Source organism: Rhinolophus hipposideros (assembly GCF_964194185.1).
Source record: "Rhinolophus hipposideros genome assembly, chromosome: 7".
NCBI lineage: Eukaryota > Metazoa > Chordata > Mammalia > Chiroptera > Rhinolophidae > Rhinolophus > Rhinolophus hipposideros.
Genome location: NC_138053.1, coordinates 10,722,911 through 10,743,591, shown reverse-complemented (window position 1 = coordinate 10,743,591; position 20,681 = coordinate 10,722,911). Strand labels below are relative to the sequence as shown.

The window sequence follows — 20,681 nt, the reverse complement described above, 5'->3', positions numbered from 1 at the left end:
GGACAGAGCAGGCCTCAGGCCCTATGACCTCTGGTCATTCGGCAGGAAAATAGGGCTATTGTCGCCAGCATGATGCAGGGCCACGTAAGTGCAAGGCCAAGGTTGGAGCCTGTAGGAGAATCGAAGGACAAGAGGAAATAGACATTGAGGCTACAGTGGCCCTGCTATTGGAGGTGTCCAGGCTGGGGCAAGCTGTTTCTGAGGGGCCTCAAACACCAGCACCAGATTGGGTCTCTTAACTCTTAAGAACTCTTCTGAACCTCTGGTGCTTTGATTTTGAAGGCCCCCCGCAAGTGGCTGCCATAGGTGACAGCTGGGCTCTCTTCAGATGAAGTGTGTCTTTCCCCCAGGTGTTCTTCCGAGCAGGCATCCTGGCCAAGCTTGAGGACATGCGGGATGATCGTCTGGCTAAAATCATGACGATGTTACAGTGTCGGCTCCGGGGTTTCCTCATGAGGGTTGAGTTCAAGAAGATGCTGGAACGAAGGTAGCACATACACTAACACTAAGTGGGCAGGACCACTAAGGCCACACATGTCCACACAGAATGACCAGGGACCCTGCAATACACACAGTGGTTAGCTCCCTTCCAACATGGTGCGGTGAGATGAAGGCAGGGTGCTGATGTCTTTGCTGGCCCATCGAACCCTGTTTGAGTCCTATATCCGTTTCCTAAGGCTGCCACAACAAAACTCACAAACTCAGTGCCTTCAAACAACAGAAACTTATTTTCTCACAGTTCTGGAGGCCAACAGTCTGCAATCAAGGTGTTGGCAGCCCATGCTTCCTCCAAAGGCTGTAGAGGAGGATCCTTTCTTGCCTCTTCCAGTCTTGGTAGCCCCAAGAATTGCTTGGCATATGGCTGCATCACTCTAATCTCTACCTCGGTCTTCATAGACCTTCTCTCTGTGTCTGTGTCTTCCCATCAACTTCCTTCTTCTTATAAGGACACGTGTCACCTTGGGATAGGGCCCCACCCTACTCCAGTATGACCTTATCTTAACCTAAATAATTACGTCTGCAAAGACCCTATTTCCAAATAAGGTCATATTCACAGGGGCTGGGGGCGAGAACTTCAGCATATCTTTGGGGAGGGGACACAATTCAACTCACAGCAGGGACCACCTAATATAAACCCTTCTTTCTACAATATACAAGCCACTTTCACAGCCTTCTCCTTCTTTAATACATATGATGATACTATGAGAAGGGTGTGGGAGGGCCAGCATCCCCATTTTACAGATGTGGAAACTGAGGTCAGAGGGGTTAAGGAACTGGGCCAGGTTCCTGTGGAACGAGTTAGGATTAGAACCCAGAAATCCTCATTCCAAACCCCTGCACTCAGAATCCTGGTTTTCAGCCATCTCCCTAAAACAGTCATTAGAAAATAGCTCAGGCTCCCCCGGCTGGCCTATGGCTGACTCTGGCTCTTTGTGCTCATAGTATTAGTAATAATAACTGGGATGAATAAATAACAACCGTCATGAGGTCCTGATATCCACAGCAGGCCCTCTGTGACCCCAACTGAAGGCAGGGACACCAGTTGGGGGCTGAGTGGTGGGACAGCACCCCAGTCCGGTCCAGGGTTTTGGTGCCCAGGAGGTCCTCGGTAAATGACAATGGAATGAAGCTGCAAGGAACAAGGAGGGGTGGGTTCCCAAGATGGCGGATGGATGGGATTTAGTGACTAATGGGTGATTTCTGCTGAGGGAGTGGATGGAGTGAGGGGCCGGATGCAAGAAGAAATGAGTGGTTTGTCTCAAGCTTGTGCTGTCTGGGAGGAATGGTTCCATTAGGAAGGCCAGGCCCTGACGCCTGCATCTTAACCCATGCAACCCCGGGTTCTCTTTTGCAGAATTGGCCTGAAAGTCATCCAGCGGAACACACGCAAGTTCCTGGAGCTGCGTTTCTGGGGCTGGTGGAAGCTCTACAATAAGGTGAGGCCCGAGGGGCCAGGCAAGCAACACTGCTGCTGGGGGCCACAGTCCTGGGCAGACGGAGGTGCTTCTTGAGGGTGGGAAGTCACAGGATGCTGTAGAAACCCTTTAAAACTGAAAGCACCTTGGAGACAAAGGAGAAGTCTAGCCTCCTTCCAGACAGGGGCTAATTCCTCCCTGAGAAAAATCATAGTGTGTCTTCCCACCTTTCATCTCACCCCTCAAAATAAAATCCACTTAGGATGGAGAGAGTCCCAAAAGTGTGCGTGGGTATCAGCTTCTCGTCCCTGGAGGTTGAGGCCTCTTCAACTCCTTTAGTGCAGTCCTTGGCTTTAGAGCTGGAGTGACCTCAGGAAATCATTTCCTAGGTTCTTCCGAGACAGCAGTGACGGCTGTCTGAGTCAGTCAGGTGGTGGGGCCCATAGGGGCCCCAAGCATCCCAGCAGCCCTCAGCCCCGCAGGAGGCCATGAACCATGCTACTGCATGCAGGTCCAATCACACTGGGTCATGGCGTCCCACCTGGGGCCCCCATTACGAGGGAACACGCCACTGGGCACCAGAGGAGGCCAGATGCAGGGCTGCCACTCAGGAGACAGGAGAGTGGTTACCGCAAGGGGCAGCCATGTGGAGGATTAGGACAGGCTCCAGGTCATCTCTGGTGGCCTCGAGCTCCTACTCAGCTTCTTCTTTCCCCTTCTGCAGGAAAGAATTTTCTAACGATCAGAGCTGACCACAAATCTGAAGGAAGGGATAGTAAGTTCTGCATCCCCAAAGGTGCCCTACACAGGCCAGACCCTTAAGGGCCTGAGGTTGCAGAAGGTTCTAGATGAGCATTTCTCAAATTTCAGTCATCACCAGCACTTTCCCCACCTATTCTATGCCTGATCTTTTTGCTTTATATCAACTCACCTTTTTATGTTGAAATTTTTATTTTAAAAGGGAACTTCATATCCTTAACCCACTTTAATCTCATTCTAAGCAAATGTTATCCATAAGATTGTGGATTTGACAAGTTCTACTTCATTAAAATTTTTCCCAAAATTATTTATTAAATTATTATTGTTAGAAATTATTTTTATTATTCTTAGAAATTATTTTTACAGTAACTATGTATAACAATGAAAATTAAACACTTTCTATGCAATGCTTGAATCAATCTTACCTGCCCTCTTGGTGCACATTTTACCCTTTGGGAAGTCCCAGATCAATAGCCTTTAAGATCCTTTAAAAAAAAAAAAAAAAAAAAGATCCTTTTAAGCAGGAAACAAGTGGCCGCTGATGACAAGGTGACAGAGCCTGGAAACTTCCCTGCTCTTTAAGGGAAAGTAAAACTTCACTAATTAAATATGGCAGGGCAAGGTCCTATCCCAATAAGTAAAAACATAAAATACAAATCTTTTACTCTTTGTATATTAACTAAGCTCTAATCTTACTTAACTAAGCCAAATTGGGTGAGTCAATAGAAAAAAAACCACACTTTTTAGTATGCTTTCACTGAATAAAAAGGGTTATTGCAAGTTGCAAGTTGTGGTGCTTACTATATATAACAAATGCATGGGATGCAAATTTTGCCACTTTTTATGCAAATTTTGCCATTTCGGAGAATAGACACAAGAGAGACAGACATAGAGACAGTAAAAGAGAAACAGAAAAATGGAGACAGAGAGAGAAATAGAGAGATACAGAGAGAAAAAGGCAGAGGTAGACAGGAAGAGAGAGAGACAGACACAGAGAGATAGAGATAGAAATAGACGAGAGAGAGAGAGAGAGAGAGAGAGAGAGAGAGAGAGAGAGAGAGAGAGAGAGAGAGAGGACTCAGTGAGGGAGAAAGGTAAGGAAAGCAGAGCTGTGAATGTAGCCAGGGCTCCGAGCACACATAACTTACAGAACAGATGCAAGCACTGGGTGCAGCTGGATGCTGAGAACCATCTGACTTTGTGTCTCCCGGGATCAAAGAGCATCCTAAGGTTGGATTCTAAGCAAGAATGAGCCTTCTCTGTGGAGGTCAGATGCTTCATGGCCTCTGTGGAGAAGAGCTGCTTTCCACCCCAGTGGGGGATGTGAGACCCAGTCTGAGGCAGAGACTCCACAGCCCACCTCCTGGCCCCCTGGCAAAGCCCACCCCCCCTAACACTCTATGGTATTGCTGGCCATCCAGGTCAAGCCACTTCTGAATGTGGCGCGGCAAGAGGAGGAGATGAAGGCCAAGGAGGAAGAGCTGAGGAATGCCATGTCCAAGACACAAGAGCTGTTAAATAAGGTCAAGGATATGGAGGAGAAGACGGCCACGCTCAGCCAGGAGAAGAACGACCTCACCATCCAGCTGCAGGCCGTATGTGGGGAGGGATGGGGGCTGGGGGTCTTGGCAACTGTCTAGACCCTCGGGGTCATTGTAAGTCAGACCTAGGGATGAAGGGAGGGTGAGCCTCCAGACCACGGGGAATTCCCAGCCTTCTTTTTTCTTCATTGTAATGTCACCCTTTACGTAACTACAAAAAAGTCTCTATCAATTCTTATTTGCCCATAGCAGGAGGCTGGGCATGCACATACATACTGGGCCTAAGGGGACTGTCCAGACCTGGGGCTACGAGACATGGTGGGAGGAGCACCCCTACAGTGAGCCTGGCTCTGCCGTGGGCCATCAGGAACTAGCTCTCTTTCCTTTGTCTCCTTTCCTTTCCTGTCAAGTGCAAACAGCACAGGGAAAACAAATGACCTGGTTTCCATGGGTGCCTGATTCAATGTCCCCCATCCCTGCATTCCAATGTGACAACTGCAGTCACTAACGTGACCCTTCTGGTTTACAAAGGCTCCTTCTCGGATTTGACCCTCTGAAACACTCCTTAAGATGCCCAATTTTCATGTGTATCCTACAGGGTAGAAAACTTAGTTTGACCAACATTTAGAGACTTGATCAAGGTCTCAAGCCCATCAGTAGAAAACCCACGACCGGGAGGAGTCTGATTCCATCCTGGGTCCTTCCTGCTCGGCCACAGCTGTGTCTGCGAGGCGCTTGCACTGTCTGTGCATTTTCCCCAAGCTGTCTCTGACATCATTTCTCCACATCCTCTCGATACCCCTGAGAAGTTGCTCAAGCTGCCATCCTTGTTTGTGTTTGGGGAGACTGAAGCTGAGCGAGACCACAGTAATAAAAGAATCTTCCATTTATTGAAGCACCTAGTGTGCTCCATCCCTTTGCACCTCGTGGTGATCGTTTCCCTTATTTTGCAGACAAAGAAATGAATTTCAGTAAAGTTATGCCGTGAACCAAAAGTCACACAGCTGGTCCAGGCTTCTGACTCTGTGGCCAATTGCCGTCTTACACCACTAACCCCATCTCGGGGAGACCCCAGTGAACACTCAGGTTGTCCCTTCTCTGCCACTTACTGCCTGTGTGACTTCTGACAGCTCCGTTGCTGCTAAAACCTTAAGGTGCATCTTACCTGGGATCTCGTTAAAATGCAGATTCCGATGTAGCAGGTGTCACATCAGGCCCGAGATTTTGCATCCTGACCAGCTCACAGGTGCTACTGCTGCTGCTGCTGTTCTGGGGCCCACACTCCTGGACACACTTTGTCACACACATCACAGAGGAGCTCAGAGCTAGCCCAGCCCTCTGTCAAACCCCAGAACATTTTTGTTTGGGGCCCATCAGCCCGAAGACTGTCTGCCATCTTGGTCCGTCGCAGGTGGCTGGACTCCTGCCTTTGACTGGGGCTCTTTCTTCCACCAGGAGCGAGAGAACCTGATGGACGCCGAGGAGCGCCTGACCCAGATGATGAAGACCAAAATGGAGCTGGAGAGCCAGATCTCTGACATACGGGAGCGGCTAGAGGAAGAGGAAGGCACGGCTGCCTCTCTGAGCGCCACCAAGCGCAAGCTGGAGGGGGAGCTGAGTGACCTGAAGCGTGACCTGGAGGGCCTTGAGACCACACTGGCCAAGACGGAGAAGGAGAAGCAGGTGAGGAGGTCCTGGGCCCGACCACACTCCTCTCAGGGCCAGGGAACCCCCAGCCTGCTCGTCGTGCAGGGGCCACACCTGAAGTTGCCATAGCAGTGCTTCCAGGACGCTAACCAGCAGCCACATGGGGCTGTTTTAACTTCATTCAGTACAATTTAAAATAGGGTTCCTCAATTGACCTAGCTGCATTTCGAGCGCTCCCATGTTGGATAGAGCAGACTGAGAAGATGTCCATTGTTGCAGAAAGTTCTAGACAGAGCAGCTGACTAAGGGACTGGGAGCTTTTACCATAATATTGACATCCAGGCTCAGGCCTGACGGGTTCTCCTCAAGCCTGGGATTCCAGGCATCTGCACTGCTGCCCACTCAGCCTCCATATCCCTGGGTCCCTCCAGAATGTTCTGCAGCATCACGTCCACCCTTCCACCCTTCCCAGAGAGGCAACACTATCAGTATGGTGGGGCCACCTGTCGCTGCTGGATTTCTTCCCAAACAGCTGCTGCCCCTACGAGAGGGAGCCCCTGGCTCCTGATACCATCTGGCTGGCCCTTGGCCCCAAGGCCCCCTTCCTACCCTTGCACTTGGGTGGGGTCCATGAACAAGGGAAGGTGGACACTGCCTAAACCCATGCCTCTCCAGCTCTGATGCGCACACAAACCATCGAGATCCTTATAAGACACAGATCCTGGATCAGCAGGTGTAGCAGGACCTCAGGATCTATGTTTCTAACACACTCTCAGTCAATGCCACAGCTGACATCCAAGGACAAGGCTTTGAGTAGCAAAGTCATGAATTGGTGGCTCTTGTTGCTCCCCTCACCCCTAAGATTCTGACTTGGTTGTTTGGGGTGTGCCATGGGTGTTGGCATTTCTCAGGCTCCCAGATGACTCTAGAGTAGAGCCAAACCAAGGACCCTTTCTCAAAACAAGTGCCTTCCCCTCCTGTCCTCCCACCAGAGGGTGTTCCCAGCCTTTAAGCCCTGGCTCTCCCCTTCCCTGGTTTCCAGGCCCTGGATCACAAGGTCCGCACCCTGACTGGAGACCTCTCTCTCCGTGAAGACTCCATTGCCAAGCTCCAGAAAGAGAAGAGGGCCCTGGAGGAGCTGCACCAGGTAGGCACCACCTGTTTCTCCCCTTGGCAGAGCAGGCAGAACTCAGAGATTGGAGACACTGGTTCAAATCCCAGCTTTGCCACCCCTCTGCTAGGGGCCCTTAGGGAAGTCGCAGACACTCCCTAAATCTCAATTCAATCATCAGTGAATGAGCATGGTCACATCTTGATGCCTTGCTTCCAGATTTGTTGTAAGTGGAGTCACTTTATAATTTGTTACCCAAACTGGAACACTTTAAGAGTGAGAAATGGGATATATGGAAGTGTCCTGTGAACTCTAAAACACCAGTGAAGCCTGATACATCACGGAAACAAAAGGCATGAGCTCTTGAGGTCACGGGGAGACCCACCGACTGTTACAGGCTCAGGCTCCAAAATGCAGAGCCAGCCAGTGCTGACCAGCCACCAGTGCTGACTGTGGTACGGGGTACTTCCTAGCTCTGGGGACACAGATGCAAAGAGTGTGTTGAAGCCCAGGCCTGGACAATGGACCCTCATCCCTGTTTGCTGACACCATGAATCCACAGCATGTCCCCTGAACTGCCTCTGGAAATGCCTCTCCTTAGACCGTGACTCGCAACCATATCAAACCCAGAGCTTCCTTTTATAACAAATATGGTCAGTTCTCATTATAAAGTCACCATACACACTGAATTAGCAAATACTAAACCTCTGCTCCTAGGGGAAATTTAGAGTTAAGTTCCTACAAGCTTCTGGTCACAACATTTTTGTCAACCAGTCAATACATAACACATATGATTACGATCGATACATGATGTTGTTTTATGTGTGTTTATGTTTAAAGACACCTTTTCTAGTACATATTGTTGATTCCCTAACATTGAACTCACGCTCAGCAGCACTGTATCTCATGCCTGAACAAAGCTTAGCTCATACACACATTTTCTCTGTAAGGCACACCAAAGCTTTCTTGTACTTAGGATCACTAGACGACGCTGTGCTTGGGTGCCATTTTATACAGTGAAATCACCAACTAAAAAAACACAAACATGTAAAAACATGGCAGAAAATAGACTGTGAAAAGGACACTTGTTTGCAGTCTGAGCTGAAACAAGAAGGCAGAGCCTCCTCTCCCTCGATCTCAGCTGAAAACCAGGCAACTCAAATTTTTCACCACTCTGCGCAAGTCCACGAATGGCCATGAAAGCACCACAAGTATTGATTTGGGGATTACAAATAAATTTTAGCAAGTCGGTAAATTGGCAGAAAGGTAATCCACAAATGACGTGAGCTGACTGTAATTTGGAAGGCTCTCTTACTCTCCTGAAATAAAAATTCTAATGATATAACTAATACATACCTTCAAAAAAAATCAATGGCGTGCCCTTCAATATAAAGGAGAAATGAATGTAAAGTAATTTATAATAAATAATGGGGCTGTCAGTGTGTAAAATCTCAGGCAGATAGACTAGAAGTTGTGAGCAGTGGGCTGTCTGCCCGAGCCTGTCTATAACGGCTGCAAACAGGCACAGAAGGGTTAGAGTTATAGGTAAAGTGGTAGTGGGTCCTAGGTTCAGAGAGGATAAATGGTTGTTTTACCTGCATGAATGCCTGGGTGGGACCTCACGTGTGTGGACTGCAGAATTATTCTTCACGGTGTCGGACAGTCCAGAGAAAGACAAGATGTCCAGCATCCCTGGAACCACTTACTTAGTGCCAGTGGGGGCCCCCAATCATTGTGACAACCAGAAGCCCTCCACAGATTTCCATATGTCCTGTAGAGAACCAGAGAACCGCTGCTGACCCGAGCACTCCCCTGCGGCTGACGGATGCTCGGGTCTGCCCTGGCCTCACCCAGCACCCAGGAGCGGGTGCTCAGCAGCTCTTCACTAACAACTCACATCAGCTCTGAAGTGATAGCAGAGAACCAGGTCTGTGCGGGTGCTCCTGCAGGCCTGGGGGGACATACGTGTTATCTTTCCCTCCAGAAAACCCTCGACGACCTTCAAGCTGAGGAGGACAAGGTGAACCACCTGACCAAGAGCAACAGCAAGCTCAACACGCAGATCCACGAGGTGATGCCCCGGGGCTGGGCCAATCCTACAGCTTGAGGGCCGGGTCCATCCCGGGGCATTGGGTCCTCGGATGGATTTGGGGCTCTGGACTGACACATCCCCTGGGGAAGTGAGAGCTTTTCTGATGTCAAAACTAAGGAAGCAGTCTGCTTCCTGACTGCATTGTGGCCTGACACTACGCCCCGCTCTCCCTTCTCTGGCTCTCCTTGTCTCTGCAGCTGGAGGATAACTGGGAGCAGGAAAAGAAAATCCGGGCAGAGGTAGAAAAGGCGCGTCGGAAAGCGGAGAGCGACTTGAAGATGACCATTGACAACCTCAACGAGATGGAGCGGTCCAAGCTAGATCTCGAGGAAGTGGTGAAAAAGTATGCCCGTGCCGTCGTTCATTTCTTCCGTAACAATATTAGCAGTATCTAGCAGTTCCTGAGGGGTGCCAGGCACCGGGCACTGTGCTGAGGGCTTCACATGTATTAATGCCTGTCCCCAGAACCCACTATGTGCCAGGCACTGTACCCAGCATGGAAGACATAGGGAGGAAGGAGGAAGTGCTGCCCTGTCCACAAGGAGCTCCCAGCCTCACACAAGTCCTGCTGGATGAGGAAAAGGAGACTGTACTAAGCAATGCTTCCACCCTGGAGGGCAGAGTGTTCATAGAAACCTGTAACCTGGGATCTCAAAGATCACAAGGGTTTGCCGGGTATTTTGTCAATATCGCTCTGTCACTGATGTAGAGGAAAGGTGGAGTGGAGAAAAGTTAGAAGCAGGAAGACCATAGGAATACTACTGCAATGGTCCAGGCATAAACCTGAACTAAGGAAGAGGCAGAGTGGGTGGAGATAAAGAGTCAGAGAAGGAAACGCTATTAGGAAGTAGGATTTAGACAGTGCATCTGTGAAGTATATTTTGCTAAGGCAGTTTTGAAGTACCACAGGCTGCTATGAGAGGCGTACGCAGCAAAATCTGCATCTCAGCACGTTTCTTCTGTGGTACACACCAAAGGCACATGTGACCTTACCCTTCCCCCTCATCAGCTTGGTCTCTGGCAACTTAGCTCCTTGACACATGGAACTCACACATCAGAAGGAAACAGCCCTTTGTGAAAAGTTTTTGGAGGAAAATTTTCCCTAAAAAGGCAAAGCATCAAGTCCAGAGCCCCTAGAACGTAAGCTGCACTAGAGCAGTGATTTCTGTCTGGTTTGTTCACTGATGTGAACCCCAAACAATGTCTGGCACATAGTAGATATTCAGTAAACACTTGCCAAATTAATAAATGCATGAGTTAATGAATGAGTGAAAGAATAAGTGAATGACAAACCCGTGGAGCAGATCCTGGGGCTCTCTAGGTGAGACCTTCTAGGCTGTCATACCCACAGGCCAGAGGTTAGGGGGCAAATCGGTTTCATCAGGTTCAAGGCCTCCTCCAGTCGCCCAGGCTCCATTGCCCGGCCAGCTTGCTGGTCTACCCTCAGTTTTCCCTCTGGAGATCAAACCTTCTCTTGCAGGAGAGATATGGAAATCAATTCTGTCAACTCTAAATATGAGGATGAGCAGTCTCTGAATTCCACTCTGCAGCGGAAACTAAAGGAGCACCAGGTATGTCCAGGACCGAAAGACTGAATTCGCCCTTTGGGATGCACTTTCCGGCACCCTTTCCTCACATCAGCTGATGAGCTGCTAAGTTTTCCTGAGGAGACAGACTGCCACAGTGTCCTTAGAGACTGACCCATGTCCACCTCACTCAGAGTTAGATTCCAAGTCCTGACAATAGTTACAAGGCCCTCTACAATCTGGCCCCTGCTCCCTCCTTCATCACCCATCATTCACATGCTGTCCAGCCATGCTGGCTCCTTGCGGGTCTGACATTCCCCAGCCTCCATCCTATCTCAGGGCCATTGCACTTTCCTGCTTCTCTCTGCTTTTGACAGTGTCCATCATATGCTTAGCTCTCTTCTACCATTTCCATTTTAACAAGTCAAGTGGTTTGGTTTCTAACTTCACACAAGAGAAATAATTCCCCCACCCCTTTCATCTGCTTGTTTATCTGCTAGGCCCGAATCGAGGAGCTGGAGGAAGAACTAGAAGCTGAGAGAGCAATGAGAGCCAAGGTAAATGATATACTTCTGCCTTTCTTGAGTCAAAGGACTAATGCCAGGTACAATCCAACCATCAGCAGAAACGCCCACTCAGGAAACCAACAGAGAGGAGGGCAGGACATTGTTACAGATGAAATGAATGACTACACCAGCGTACTTTTTCACCACCTCCTCATTTTTTCTTGAGCACCTACTGTGTGCCAGGCACTGTGCTACACGTGCACATTAATTACAACATAAGATGCTACTTGTGGTGTCCAAGGAGAGAAGGCTAGCTCTGCCTGAGGCAGGTGGTAGAGGAAACATTAAAATTGACTCGAAAATTGAATTCAACAGGCTGAGGCAGGGAGGAATTTCTAGGTAGAGGGAATGAAATAGTACCTACCTGCCCAGGGACAAAGGTGTAAAAGGAAGAGCAAAGAGTGGAGGGAGAGTTGAGGGCAGGGATCCTACTGGGAATGAGGCCAGAAAACGAGTAAGAAATGAATCATATGACACCTAAACTCCAGATTCAGCCAAACTGGGCTGGGAGGTAGATGGACACTAAGGCCCACCAGTGCAGGAAGAAAAACAGACAGCATCCTTCACTGAGTATGTGGGGTTGCAGGCAGAGTGCAGAGCTCCCCAAGTGCAGGACCCCGGCCTCACAGGCACCATGCACAAAGAGGGGCTCATGGATGGCTTCCGTATCATTTAATCTCACCCCAGGTGGAGAAACAACGCAGCGACCTGTCCCGGGACCTCGAAGATCTCAGTGACAGGCTGGAAGAGGCTGGGGGAGCCACGTCTGCTCAGGTACAATTCCTTCCTGCCTGCAGAGAGAAAAAAAAATGTTGGATGATGAACAGTGGGCTAAAGACCAGTTTATTTTTGCTGAATTCCTTGCACTACCTTAAGAAGAAACCAATTAGTGATAAAGAGTAGGTGAGAGAGGGGCTGGTTCGTCCACTTCCTTCTGGGGCTCCTTAGTTCAGTGGCACTGATGGAAGCAGGATTTGGATTGAATGCAGAGGGTGGGTGTCCTAAAAATACAGTGCGTTAATAGAAAGTTTGAAGAACAGTAAAGCCAGCAGATCAAGAGGGATTATCATTGAAGAGCTACAGTTGACCCTAACAACATGGGTTGGAATTGCATGGGTTCACTTATATGCGAACTTTTTTCAATTGACCACAGTTCAGTTGACCTGCACAGTTCAAACCTGCATTTTTCAAGGGTCAACTGTATGTTATGGCTCCCAAGAGGAGGGGGCATGCCAAGCAGGGCCACCCAGGGAAGCACCAGGGTCAGTCAGTAAGCAGAGGAAGGGGGAATTGTGGGCAAAAGATGCTCTTGTGGTTTCTGATGAAGGAACAAGTGAGGCGGGGGAGCCGGCTCAGGATTGGCTAGTTTGGATAATTTCAGAGGGCTCTGGGGCACAGAGCCCTAGTTGTCTGGTACCTGGCCCTGGGTGATTAGGGCAGGTGGATAGTGACTGAGAGTAACAGAACTAGATTGGTTGGTTTGCATTTGAAATCGAATTGTTTGCTATCTCTAGGAATTAGCTGACCCTTTCAGGGGCTTCATTGACCCTGAATACCATCATACAGAAAATAAAGACAAGGTTAATATAGTGGGGTGACCCCACACTCCAAGAGCACCCCACTAAGAGGCGAGTGGGGGCTAGAATCTGAATGCATCTTCCTCCAGCTCACAGGACAGCATCATGGAGACCAATAGAAGTGACATGAAACTCTCCTTCTAATTCCATGTAGTCAGCTCTCTTGCAAATGCAGACTCTGGGTCAGAGCAGAGAGCAGGAACATATACAGTGTCCCTTATCATTTGAAGGCACCCCAGACTCCATGTCCCACTCCCTCACCATCATGGCCCCATTCCACAACTTGGCGGGGTTGGGGGGGAGGGTTGTTGCCAAGACCTGAAGCAGGTGCCCAGCTGTGGTCAGACCTGGAAGGAAACAAAACAATCCCGGGTGGTTTAAACGAAGGGCATTAACAAAGGGACCATGTCTAGCAGTACAAGGACAGTTAAGAGAACAGGGGGTGGAGAGCAGGAGCCATGGAAAAGGGGCTGCCTGGTAGCCTCCTTCTGGAGGCTCTGAGGGAGAATCTGTTCTAGGCTCTCTGCTGGCTTCTGGTGGCAAGCTGTGCTGATCCTTACATTTAGCTGCCTCGCTCCAGCCTCTGCCTCTGTGGTCACGTGGCCTTCTCTGTGTGTCTCTCTGGGTCCAAATTTCCCTCTTCTTATAAAGACAACCAGTCATTAGATTAGGACCCACCCTAATCCAATATGACATTTTAACTTGTTTACATCCGCAAAGATCTTATTCCCAAATAAGGTCCCATGCACAGATATTGGGGTTAAGATTTGAACATATCTTTTTGGGGGGCCATAATTCCACATACAACACTATCTAAACAAATCCTACAGGCAACTCCCCCACAGGCTTAGGGTTGATATTTCAATCAGGACACCTCATTAATGGGATGCAGGAAAATCAAGGGGCCATTGAGCAGGTGGGCAGTGTCTACCCCAAAGACGCCAGTGCCGGTCAGTCCTGCTAAGCCCTGCTTCTCCTCTTCCCCAGATTGAGCAGAACCGCAAGCGGGAGGCTGAACTGCTGAAGTTGCGGCGGGAGCTGGAGGAGGCGGCCCTGCAGAGCGAGGCGACAGCCTCCACATTGCGCAAGAAGCACACGGACTCCATGGCCGAGCTGACGGAGCACGTGGAGAACCTGCAGAGGGTCAAGTCCAAGCTGGAGAAGGACAAGCAGGTCATGAAGGCCGAGATTGATGACCTCAATGCCAGTGTGGAGACTATGCAGAAGTCCAAGGTGAGGGAGGCCCATCCACAGCCACGGGGAGGTGCCCCTGCTTTATGTTAATAGAATGTGGTGAGCCATTGGGGGTTTCCGAGACAGGGACATTCTAGAAGAACCAGAGGGGTGGTGTGGGAGGCTGCACTAGGGGAACCCAGGTAGGAAGCAGGAGAGCCTGGCCTGAGCCTCCCCATTTCCCCCCTGGGTACCTACTCCCTGAGCAGACGAATGCCGAGGCCCACGTCCGAAAGCTGGAAGATAACCTAGCAGAAGCCAACGCCAAGGTGGCTGAGCTGGAACGAAACCAGGCAGAAATCAACGCCATCAGGACCCGTCTCCAAGGTGAGCTCACTCCTCCCTGCAGCTCCCTAAGGAGAGGTACATGAGACAGAACAGGTGTCTGCAAGGAAACTGAGTGCCTGATTCCTCCCCCCAGAGATTTCTTGGTCTTGGAAAATTCACATCCCCTGTGATGAAACAAGGAGGTTTTCTCCCACCCACTGAGTGTTCCAAGTCGCGTCTTTACAGGGTAAAACAGGGACTGCTATTCAAAGCATTTTCATATCAGTTCTCTCGGCCACCCTGTGAGATCTGCAGGAGGGGCAGTCAGACTGACAAAAAACGACTATCAAACATTTTAAAACATGATCCGCGTATTAGCATAAAGCAAATATGTGTCCCTAATGAGGGAACCAGAAAAAACGGTCACGCTGCCATTGAAGAGCTGAGGGGCGGAGATTTACATAGTCAGCCAGGAAAGGAATGCTTAAGTAACTTTGCTAAGGTGGATGCAAAATGTTGATGTCCTACCGGACAATAATACTGCAGCGTCTGGGTCTGGTTTGGTTTGGTTTCTACCAGAAGAATACATCTCTAGGCCAAAACTAATTTGCTTAAGCACTGAACAAGTCAACACCTAACTTTGCAGAGACTGGGCTAACCTGGTAAAAAGTAAGTCAAACCAAGGCTCATTTCCTCAGAAAAGATAACGCTCCTTAGGCAGTTAGACAAGGCTCCAGTGTGACACCCGAGAACATGCAAGCATCTTTTGGCCTTAGTGCCCACATCCTCAATACTTTTAAAAATCAATATTTCTATTTGACAGATGAGGAAAGTGAAGCTCAGTGAGATAAAGTGACTTACAGAGCAGAACCAGAAACCCTGATCTTCTGTGGCTCATGGCTAGCCTCTGGTCCCAGCAATCAGTCCACGAATGACAGGAGTATATGTTCTGAGACTGTGACAAATACACTTTACAAAGTGAACACTCTACCCCACTGCTTTCTCCAAACTTCTTTGCTGTATCTCCTGCCAGCATCAGGGCTTCGTTATCTGAATGAAGACCCTTACCCCATATAAGTCACCTGGGTGTTGGCAACCTTTGGGCACTTGCTCCTCTTGTGGGCTAACTTGATTTGGGTGGCTGGCGTGGTGGTCGCCATGCTCCCCATTCCAGTTCATTCAGCCATACCGCCATATTTACTGGGTGCTTTGGGAGCAGTGCCCTGGGGGAGCTTATAATCAGGCTGGGGGGCCAGTTCTTCGTCCAGTACCTCCCCATTCCTTCTCACGCAGCTGAAAATAGTGAACTGAGCCGGGAATATGAAGAATCCCAGAGCCGGCTCAATCAAATCCTGCGGATAAAGACATCACTGACATCGCAGGTGGATGATTACAAGAGGCAACTGGATGAAGAATCCAAGGTTTGTTTGGGGGTGATAGAGCTGCCTCCTTGAAAAAAGTTATAGGTTATGAAGATACAGAAGGAACATGAAAAATATTTGATTCACTACTAAAAATTAACTGCAACACTGTAGTATGCTGGAGAGGATCCAAGATGGCGGAGTAGATAAACGCTGTGCTTGCCTCCTCCTGAGACCACATTAAAATTACAACTAAATTATAGAACAATCAACCTGGAGAACCATCTGAAGTCTAACTGAACAAAAGTTTTATAACTAAGGATATAAAGTAGAAACTACCCCGAGACTATGGTTTGTGATCATATGGAAAACAAAACAAAACTGTAGTATGCTGTATGTATGACTAAGTGAAACTGCGTGTGTTTGTGGACAGTAATTGGAAAATAACAAGGAAAACAAACCATGATGGTTAGGGTTATAGAATTGTGTGTGTGTTCCCCTTTACTTGCTGCACTGTTGATCAAACATTACGTATAATCTAAGTGCTGGCCGTGGGGACCGTAGAGAGACCGGTGGGCCTCTGACCGACCCGTGTGGTCCCCACAGTCTCGCAGCACAGCCGTGGTGAGTCTTGCCAACACAAAGCACGACCTGGACCTGCTGAAGGAGCAGCTAGAGGAGGAGCAGGGAGGCAAGTCAGAGCTGCAGCGCCTCGTGTCCAAACTCAACACTGAGGTGACCACCTGGAGGACCAAGTATGAGACAGATGCCATCCAGAGGACTGAGGAGCTCGAGGAGACCAAGTGAGTGTACCCTGTGCCAGGAGAGCAGGAAATGCCAAGCGGGTGGGTGGGTACCGGAGGGCTCGCCACTGTCAGCCACAGCTGAGGCCAGGGCCACCCCCGGGAAAAGGCAGTTCCCAACCTCCTCGTATAAAGGAGGGATGAGTGTCTGGACAGGGGAAGGCCCTGCCCACACCGCCAGCCTTCAGGTTCCATCTCCAAGGGTTCTCTTACCTATGTTCTCGGCCATAAAGTGCTCAGGCTCAGGAAGGGAAGTCAGGGGCGGGGCGAGGGCTCCTCTTCTGGGCAGGGCTTCTGCTCAGGAAGCCCCACAGGCCTGGTGGGTGTGGGGCAAGGCCTTTCGGTGATGCTGGGACTACACAGACCACACTCAGTGGCGAACGTCTCCACTCTGCCTTTCCCCAGCTCTGTGGTCAACGTCCTCAAGTCCTTTGGGCTTTCTTCCTCATTCACAAATTAGAGAACTGGACACTCCGCTTTACGGGCCTGAGAAAATGAGTGGACACGTGAATGTGGGTCTGAGCTGCCCTCTTGCATAAGAAAAGGCTGCTTGGGTACCCCTGGGCCCACACACGCAAGGAAGCCCTGCGCGTGAGCCACCCTGTGCCAGGCAGGAAGGGGACCACAGCCTGCTTGCTGTGCCTTCCCCCAACTGGAATTTGTGGTGACGGGATAGCAAAAAGCACAGTGCCTTCCAGCTGAGACAAGTCTTTTATCTAAAGCTCTTCTTCCATTGAGCCTGAATCTGCCTTCTATAGCTTCCACCTCCTGCCCTCCAGCTCTTCTATTTTCTACTGACCGCTGCCTGCCCGCCTGCTCCCACCCAAAGGCTCTCTCACTCCCAGGCTAAACCTAAATCTCAATCTGTCACTCCTTCTGCCTGGAACCTCTTCCCCAAGCACCCACGGGGGCCCTTGTCCCCCCCTCCCTCAGGCCTTTGCTCATGTGTCCCTCTCCCTGTTTTATTTTCTCCATAGTGTTTATGCCATTTTGTTGTGTATTGTCTGTCCCACACACACACACCCGGATCAGAGCTTTCATGAGAGCAGAGATCTTAGTCTGTTTTATTCACTGCTATTTCCCTAATGCCTACAACAATATTTGGCATAGAATAGAAACAATAATTTGTTGAAGGAATGAAGGGACAGTGGTTGCTTCCTCTAAACACGCTCCATTTTGTCTGCATCTTTTCCATCGTGACACCAGAGCTCAACGCCACAGCCCTTGCCCCCGGCCCGTGGGCTCCTATGTTCCTTGATGGGCCCCTCTTACCCTTATCCACAGGAGGAAACTAGCTGCCAGGCTCCAGGAAGCAGAAGAGGCAGCTGAAGCTGCCCAGGCTCGGGCCGCCTCCCTCGAGAAAAACAAACAGAGACTCCAGGCAGAAGTCGAGGACCTCACCATCGACTTGGAGAAGGTCAGAAGGTCAAATGCGAGGTCCCTGGGCTCACTAAGAGCAGGGTGAGACTATCAAATGTCTGGGGTGAGCAGGAAGAAACAGTAGCCCATGAGGAAGGAGGGTTTGTACACAGGCCCACTGGACACAGGCTCCTGCCTGAATATGTGTTTAAATATATACTCATAATTCTGAGATATTAACACTCAACAAGCCACCATTTAAAGAGGTCCATGACCAGGATGAAACTTACTAGTCCCAGGAAGTCAACATATTATACCTGCTCCCTTTTCTCTCACACAAACCATATCCCACACACTTTGTGTGGTAAATATGCCTATCTGAATCCCTGGTTCAGACTGATTTCCCAGTCTCCAGCCGAATTATGTAAGATTCCCAGTGGCACACACCAACCTGGTCTTGGTCTAAACAGGACCATTGCTTCTTGCCAGCTGTGAGGGTCACACAAGCAGAAGGTCACATCGATGGGAGAGGTTTCGGGGGCGAAATCCTAAAACCCTAAAAGGTTTTGCTCCTCCCAAATTAAGAAATTAAGCTGACATTTACAAAATCTAATATTGCAGATTTTGACATTTACAAAATCTAATATTGCAGAGCCACAAATACATAGTTCCCGGGGAGTTATGAAAAAGATGAAAGGTCTATGAAAAAATAATGTCTAAGAATAATCAGCTTTGATCCACAAGAAAAAATACCAAACTCATCTCTGAGTTGGATAATGATGCATAATGTATGTTAGTACCTTATAGAGAAATACGTTATGGGGAGTTACGTGAATGTCACAAATCTGGGAAGGATGTTGTGGCCCAGATTGCTCATTTTACACCTGAGAAAATTCTAGGCTGGGAAGACAAGATAGACTGCAAAAGGTCACACCTCTTGTAGTCAAAGTTTGAGAACTGGAATGTAGCTCTCTCCTGACTCCCTATTCTCTGTGCCATAAATGTTGAATTATGTCCTAATTCCCAAGAAGTCCGTAGTCGGCAGTCACCGCATTGGAGAAGAAAGGAAGGGAAGGGGCAGAAGGCAGGGAAAGGAGCAGGGAAGTGAGAGCCCCGGAGACCATCCCCACCTGTCCCTAGGCCAATGCTGCAGCAGCTGCTCTGGACAAGAAGCAGCGGGTCTTTGACAAGATGCTGGCTGAGTGGCAGCAGAAGTGCGAGGAGCTGCAGGTAGAGGTAGACAGTTCGCAGAAGGAATGCCGCATGTACATGACAGAGAGCTTCAAGATCAAGACCGCCTACGAGGAGTCCCTGGAGCACCTTGAGTCGGTGAAGAAGGAGAACAAGACCCTGCAGGGTGAGCCCGAGGGCAGGCGGGTGGGCCTGCGGGGACAAGGACACAGCCAGGGCTCCCTTCCTCCTGGGTACATCTTGGGTTTGAGCACCTGGCACATAGTTGGTGCACAGTCTATGTTTATTGATCGGCTGGCAAGCGCTTTGTAGAAGCACTTGAGCACTCAGCAACGTAACTTCAGGCAGGTGAGTTACTTAAACTTTCTGTGCCTCAGTTTCCTCATCTGTAAAATAGGGAAATAATACTGCCTTCCTTGTAAAGTTGTGTCAATGAAATAAAATGTGTAAAGTCTTCACTTAGTAGAATAAGGGCTTGATAAATAAGGGTTCAATAGATTTTACTTGAGCCCTTATATCTGTCCTATGTAAATAATATACATACGCATATCTATTTCTCACACATAGGGGTCTCGGGCTGGAATTTGCGACCCGGAGGGCGGGACGGGGCATGTGTCTCCGAGAAAGGAAGTCCTCACATGTGGACCTGATAGGCCCAGGGAGGCCCTGAGCACTGGCCCTAAAGCTACTCTGTGCTTGCTCCGTCTTCTCTGGGCCTCGGCCTCTCGTCTGTGAAACGAGGAGCTTGGACCCACCACCCGAGCCTGATGCTCCACGACTCTCCGACTTGGAGTATATTGCTTCTCTTGTGATCCATTGAGGCTCGGAGTTCCTGCTTCCGGCCCCGATGGAGGAATGTGTGTGCCACCTGCCATGACCCTGGGAAGTTGGCAGTCCTCATGTACCTCGCTAACAAGAATATTTTTCTCTCAGAGGAGATAAAGGAACTGATTGATCAGCTGGGCGAGGGAGGACGGAGTGTACACGAGCTGCAGAAGTTGAAGAAAAAATTGGAGATTGAGAAGGAGGAACTCCAGGTGGCCCTGGAAGAAGCTGAGTCTTCCCTGGAGGTGAGCTCGTGGCGTTCTCCTTGGGGGCTGATCATTGGTCAGGGACCACACACCTGCTTGGCCAGAAAGACTGATGTTTATACATTCCTGGCAGGTTGAAGAGAGCAAGGTGATTCGAATTCAGCTGGAACTGGCTCAGGTTAAGGCTGACATCGACCGGAGAATTCACGAGAAAGAAGAGGAATTTGAAGCTACGAGGTATGGGGCTGACAGGATGGGAGGCTGACTTTCCTAGTGTGATGGAGCAGAGTCCAGAAACCTGGATCTCTGCCACCTACTAGTCATGTGACCTTGGGCAATTTAGGTGAACCTCTCTGAACCTCAGTTTCCCCATCTGTTAAATGGGAATATGAGAGTATCTTATACAGATGGAGTACTCTCTGGTTTACAAACACTTTGAAACATAGTACGTTAGTGATTCATTACAAAACTCCATAAGATAATAACCCAAAAATGGACAAAGAACTTGAATAGACATTTCTCCAATGAGTGTAAAATGGTTCAGGTGCTATGAAAAACAGTATGGAGATTCCTCAGAAAATTTGAAATAGAATTACCACATGGTCTAGCAATTCCACTTCTGGATATATACCCAAAAGAATTTAAAGCAGGGTCTCAAATGGATATTTGTACACCTATGTTCATAGCAGCATTATTTATAA

General features: G+C 49.3%; 1 protein-coding gene and 1 long non-coding RNA gene across 3 annotated transcripts in view; one reads left to right on the top strand and one right to left on the bottom strand.

Moving 5' to 3' along the window:
- Nucleotides 1–20,681, bottom strand: part of LOC308499806 — a 120,627-nt gene that overhangs the window by 79,863 nt on the left and 20,083 nt on the right. For both annotated transcript variants that reach the window (XR_013993640.1, XR_013993641.1), the window contains one exon: nt 11,841–11,949. This is a non-coding gene — a long non-coding RNA (uncharacterized lncRNA). The remainder of the gene's footprint in view (nt 1–11,840; nt 11,950–20,681) is intronic.
- MYH16 (myosin heavy chain 16) overlaps nt 1–20,681 on the top strand; it is a gene marked incomplete at both ends in the record, with an annotated part of 50,238 nt that overhangs the window by 21,018 nt on the left and 8,539 nt on the right. Inside the window, 18 exons of the mRNA XM_081053633.1 lie at nt 351–487; nt 1,856–1,937; nt 4,097–4,270; nt 5,672–5,899; nt 6,906–7,010; nt 8,959–9,045; nt 9,264–9,409; nt 10,547–10,637; nt 11,093–11,149; nt 11,846–11,932; nt 13,723–13,968; nt 14,178–14,295; nt 15,529–15,656; nt 16,203–16,399; nt 17,684–17,816; nt 18,899–19,115; nt 19,883–20,019; nt 20,114–20,217. Coding sequence (XP_080909759.1) covers nt 351–487; nt 1,856–1,937; nt 4,097–4,270; nt 5,672–5,899; nt 6,906–7,010; nt 8,959–9,045; nt 9,264–9,409; nt 10,547–10,637; nt 11,093–11,149; nt 11,846–11,932; nt 13,723–13,968; nt 14,178–14,295; nt 15,529–15,656; nt 16,203–16,399; nt 17,684–17,816; nt 18,899–19,115; nt 19,883–20,019; nt 20,114–20,217 — 2,474 coding nt within the window. The remainder of the gene's footprint in view (nt 1–350; nt 488–1,855; nt 1,938–4,096; nt 4,271–5,671; nt 5,900–6,905; nt 7,011–8,958; nt 9,046–9,263; nt 9,410–10,546; nt 10,638–11,092; nt 11,150–11,845; nt 11,933–13,722; nt 13,969–14,177; nt 14,296–15,528; nt 15,657–16,202; nt 16,400–17,683; nt 17,817–18,898; nt 19,116–19,882; nt 20,020–20,113; nt 20,218–20,681) is intronic.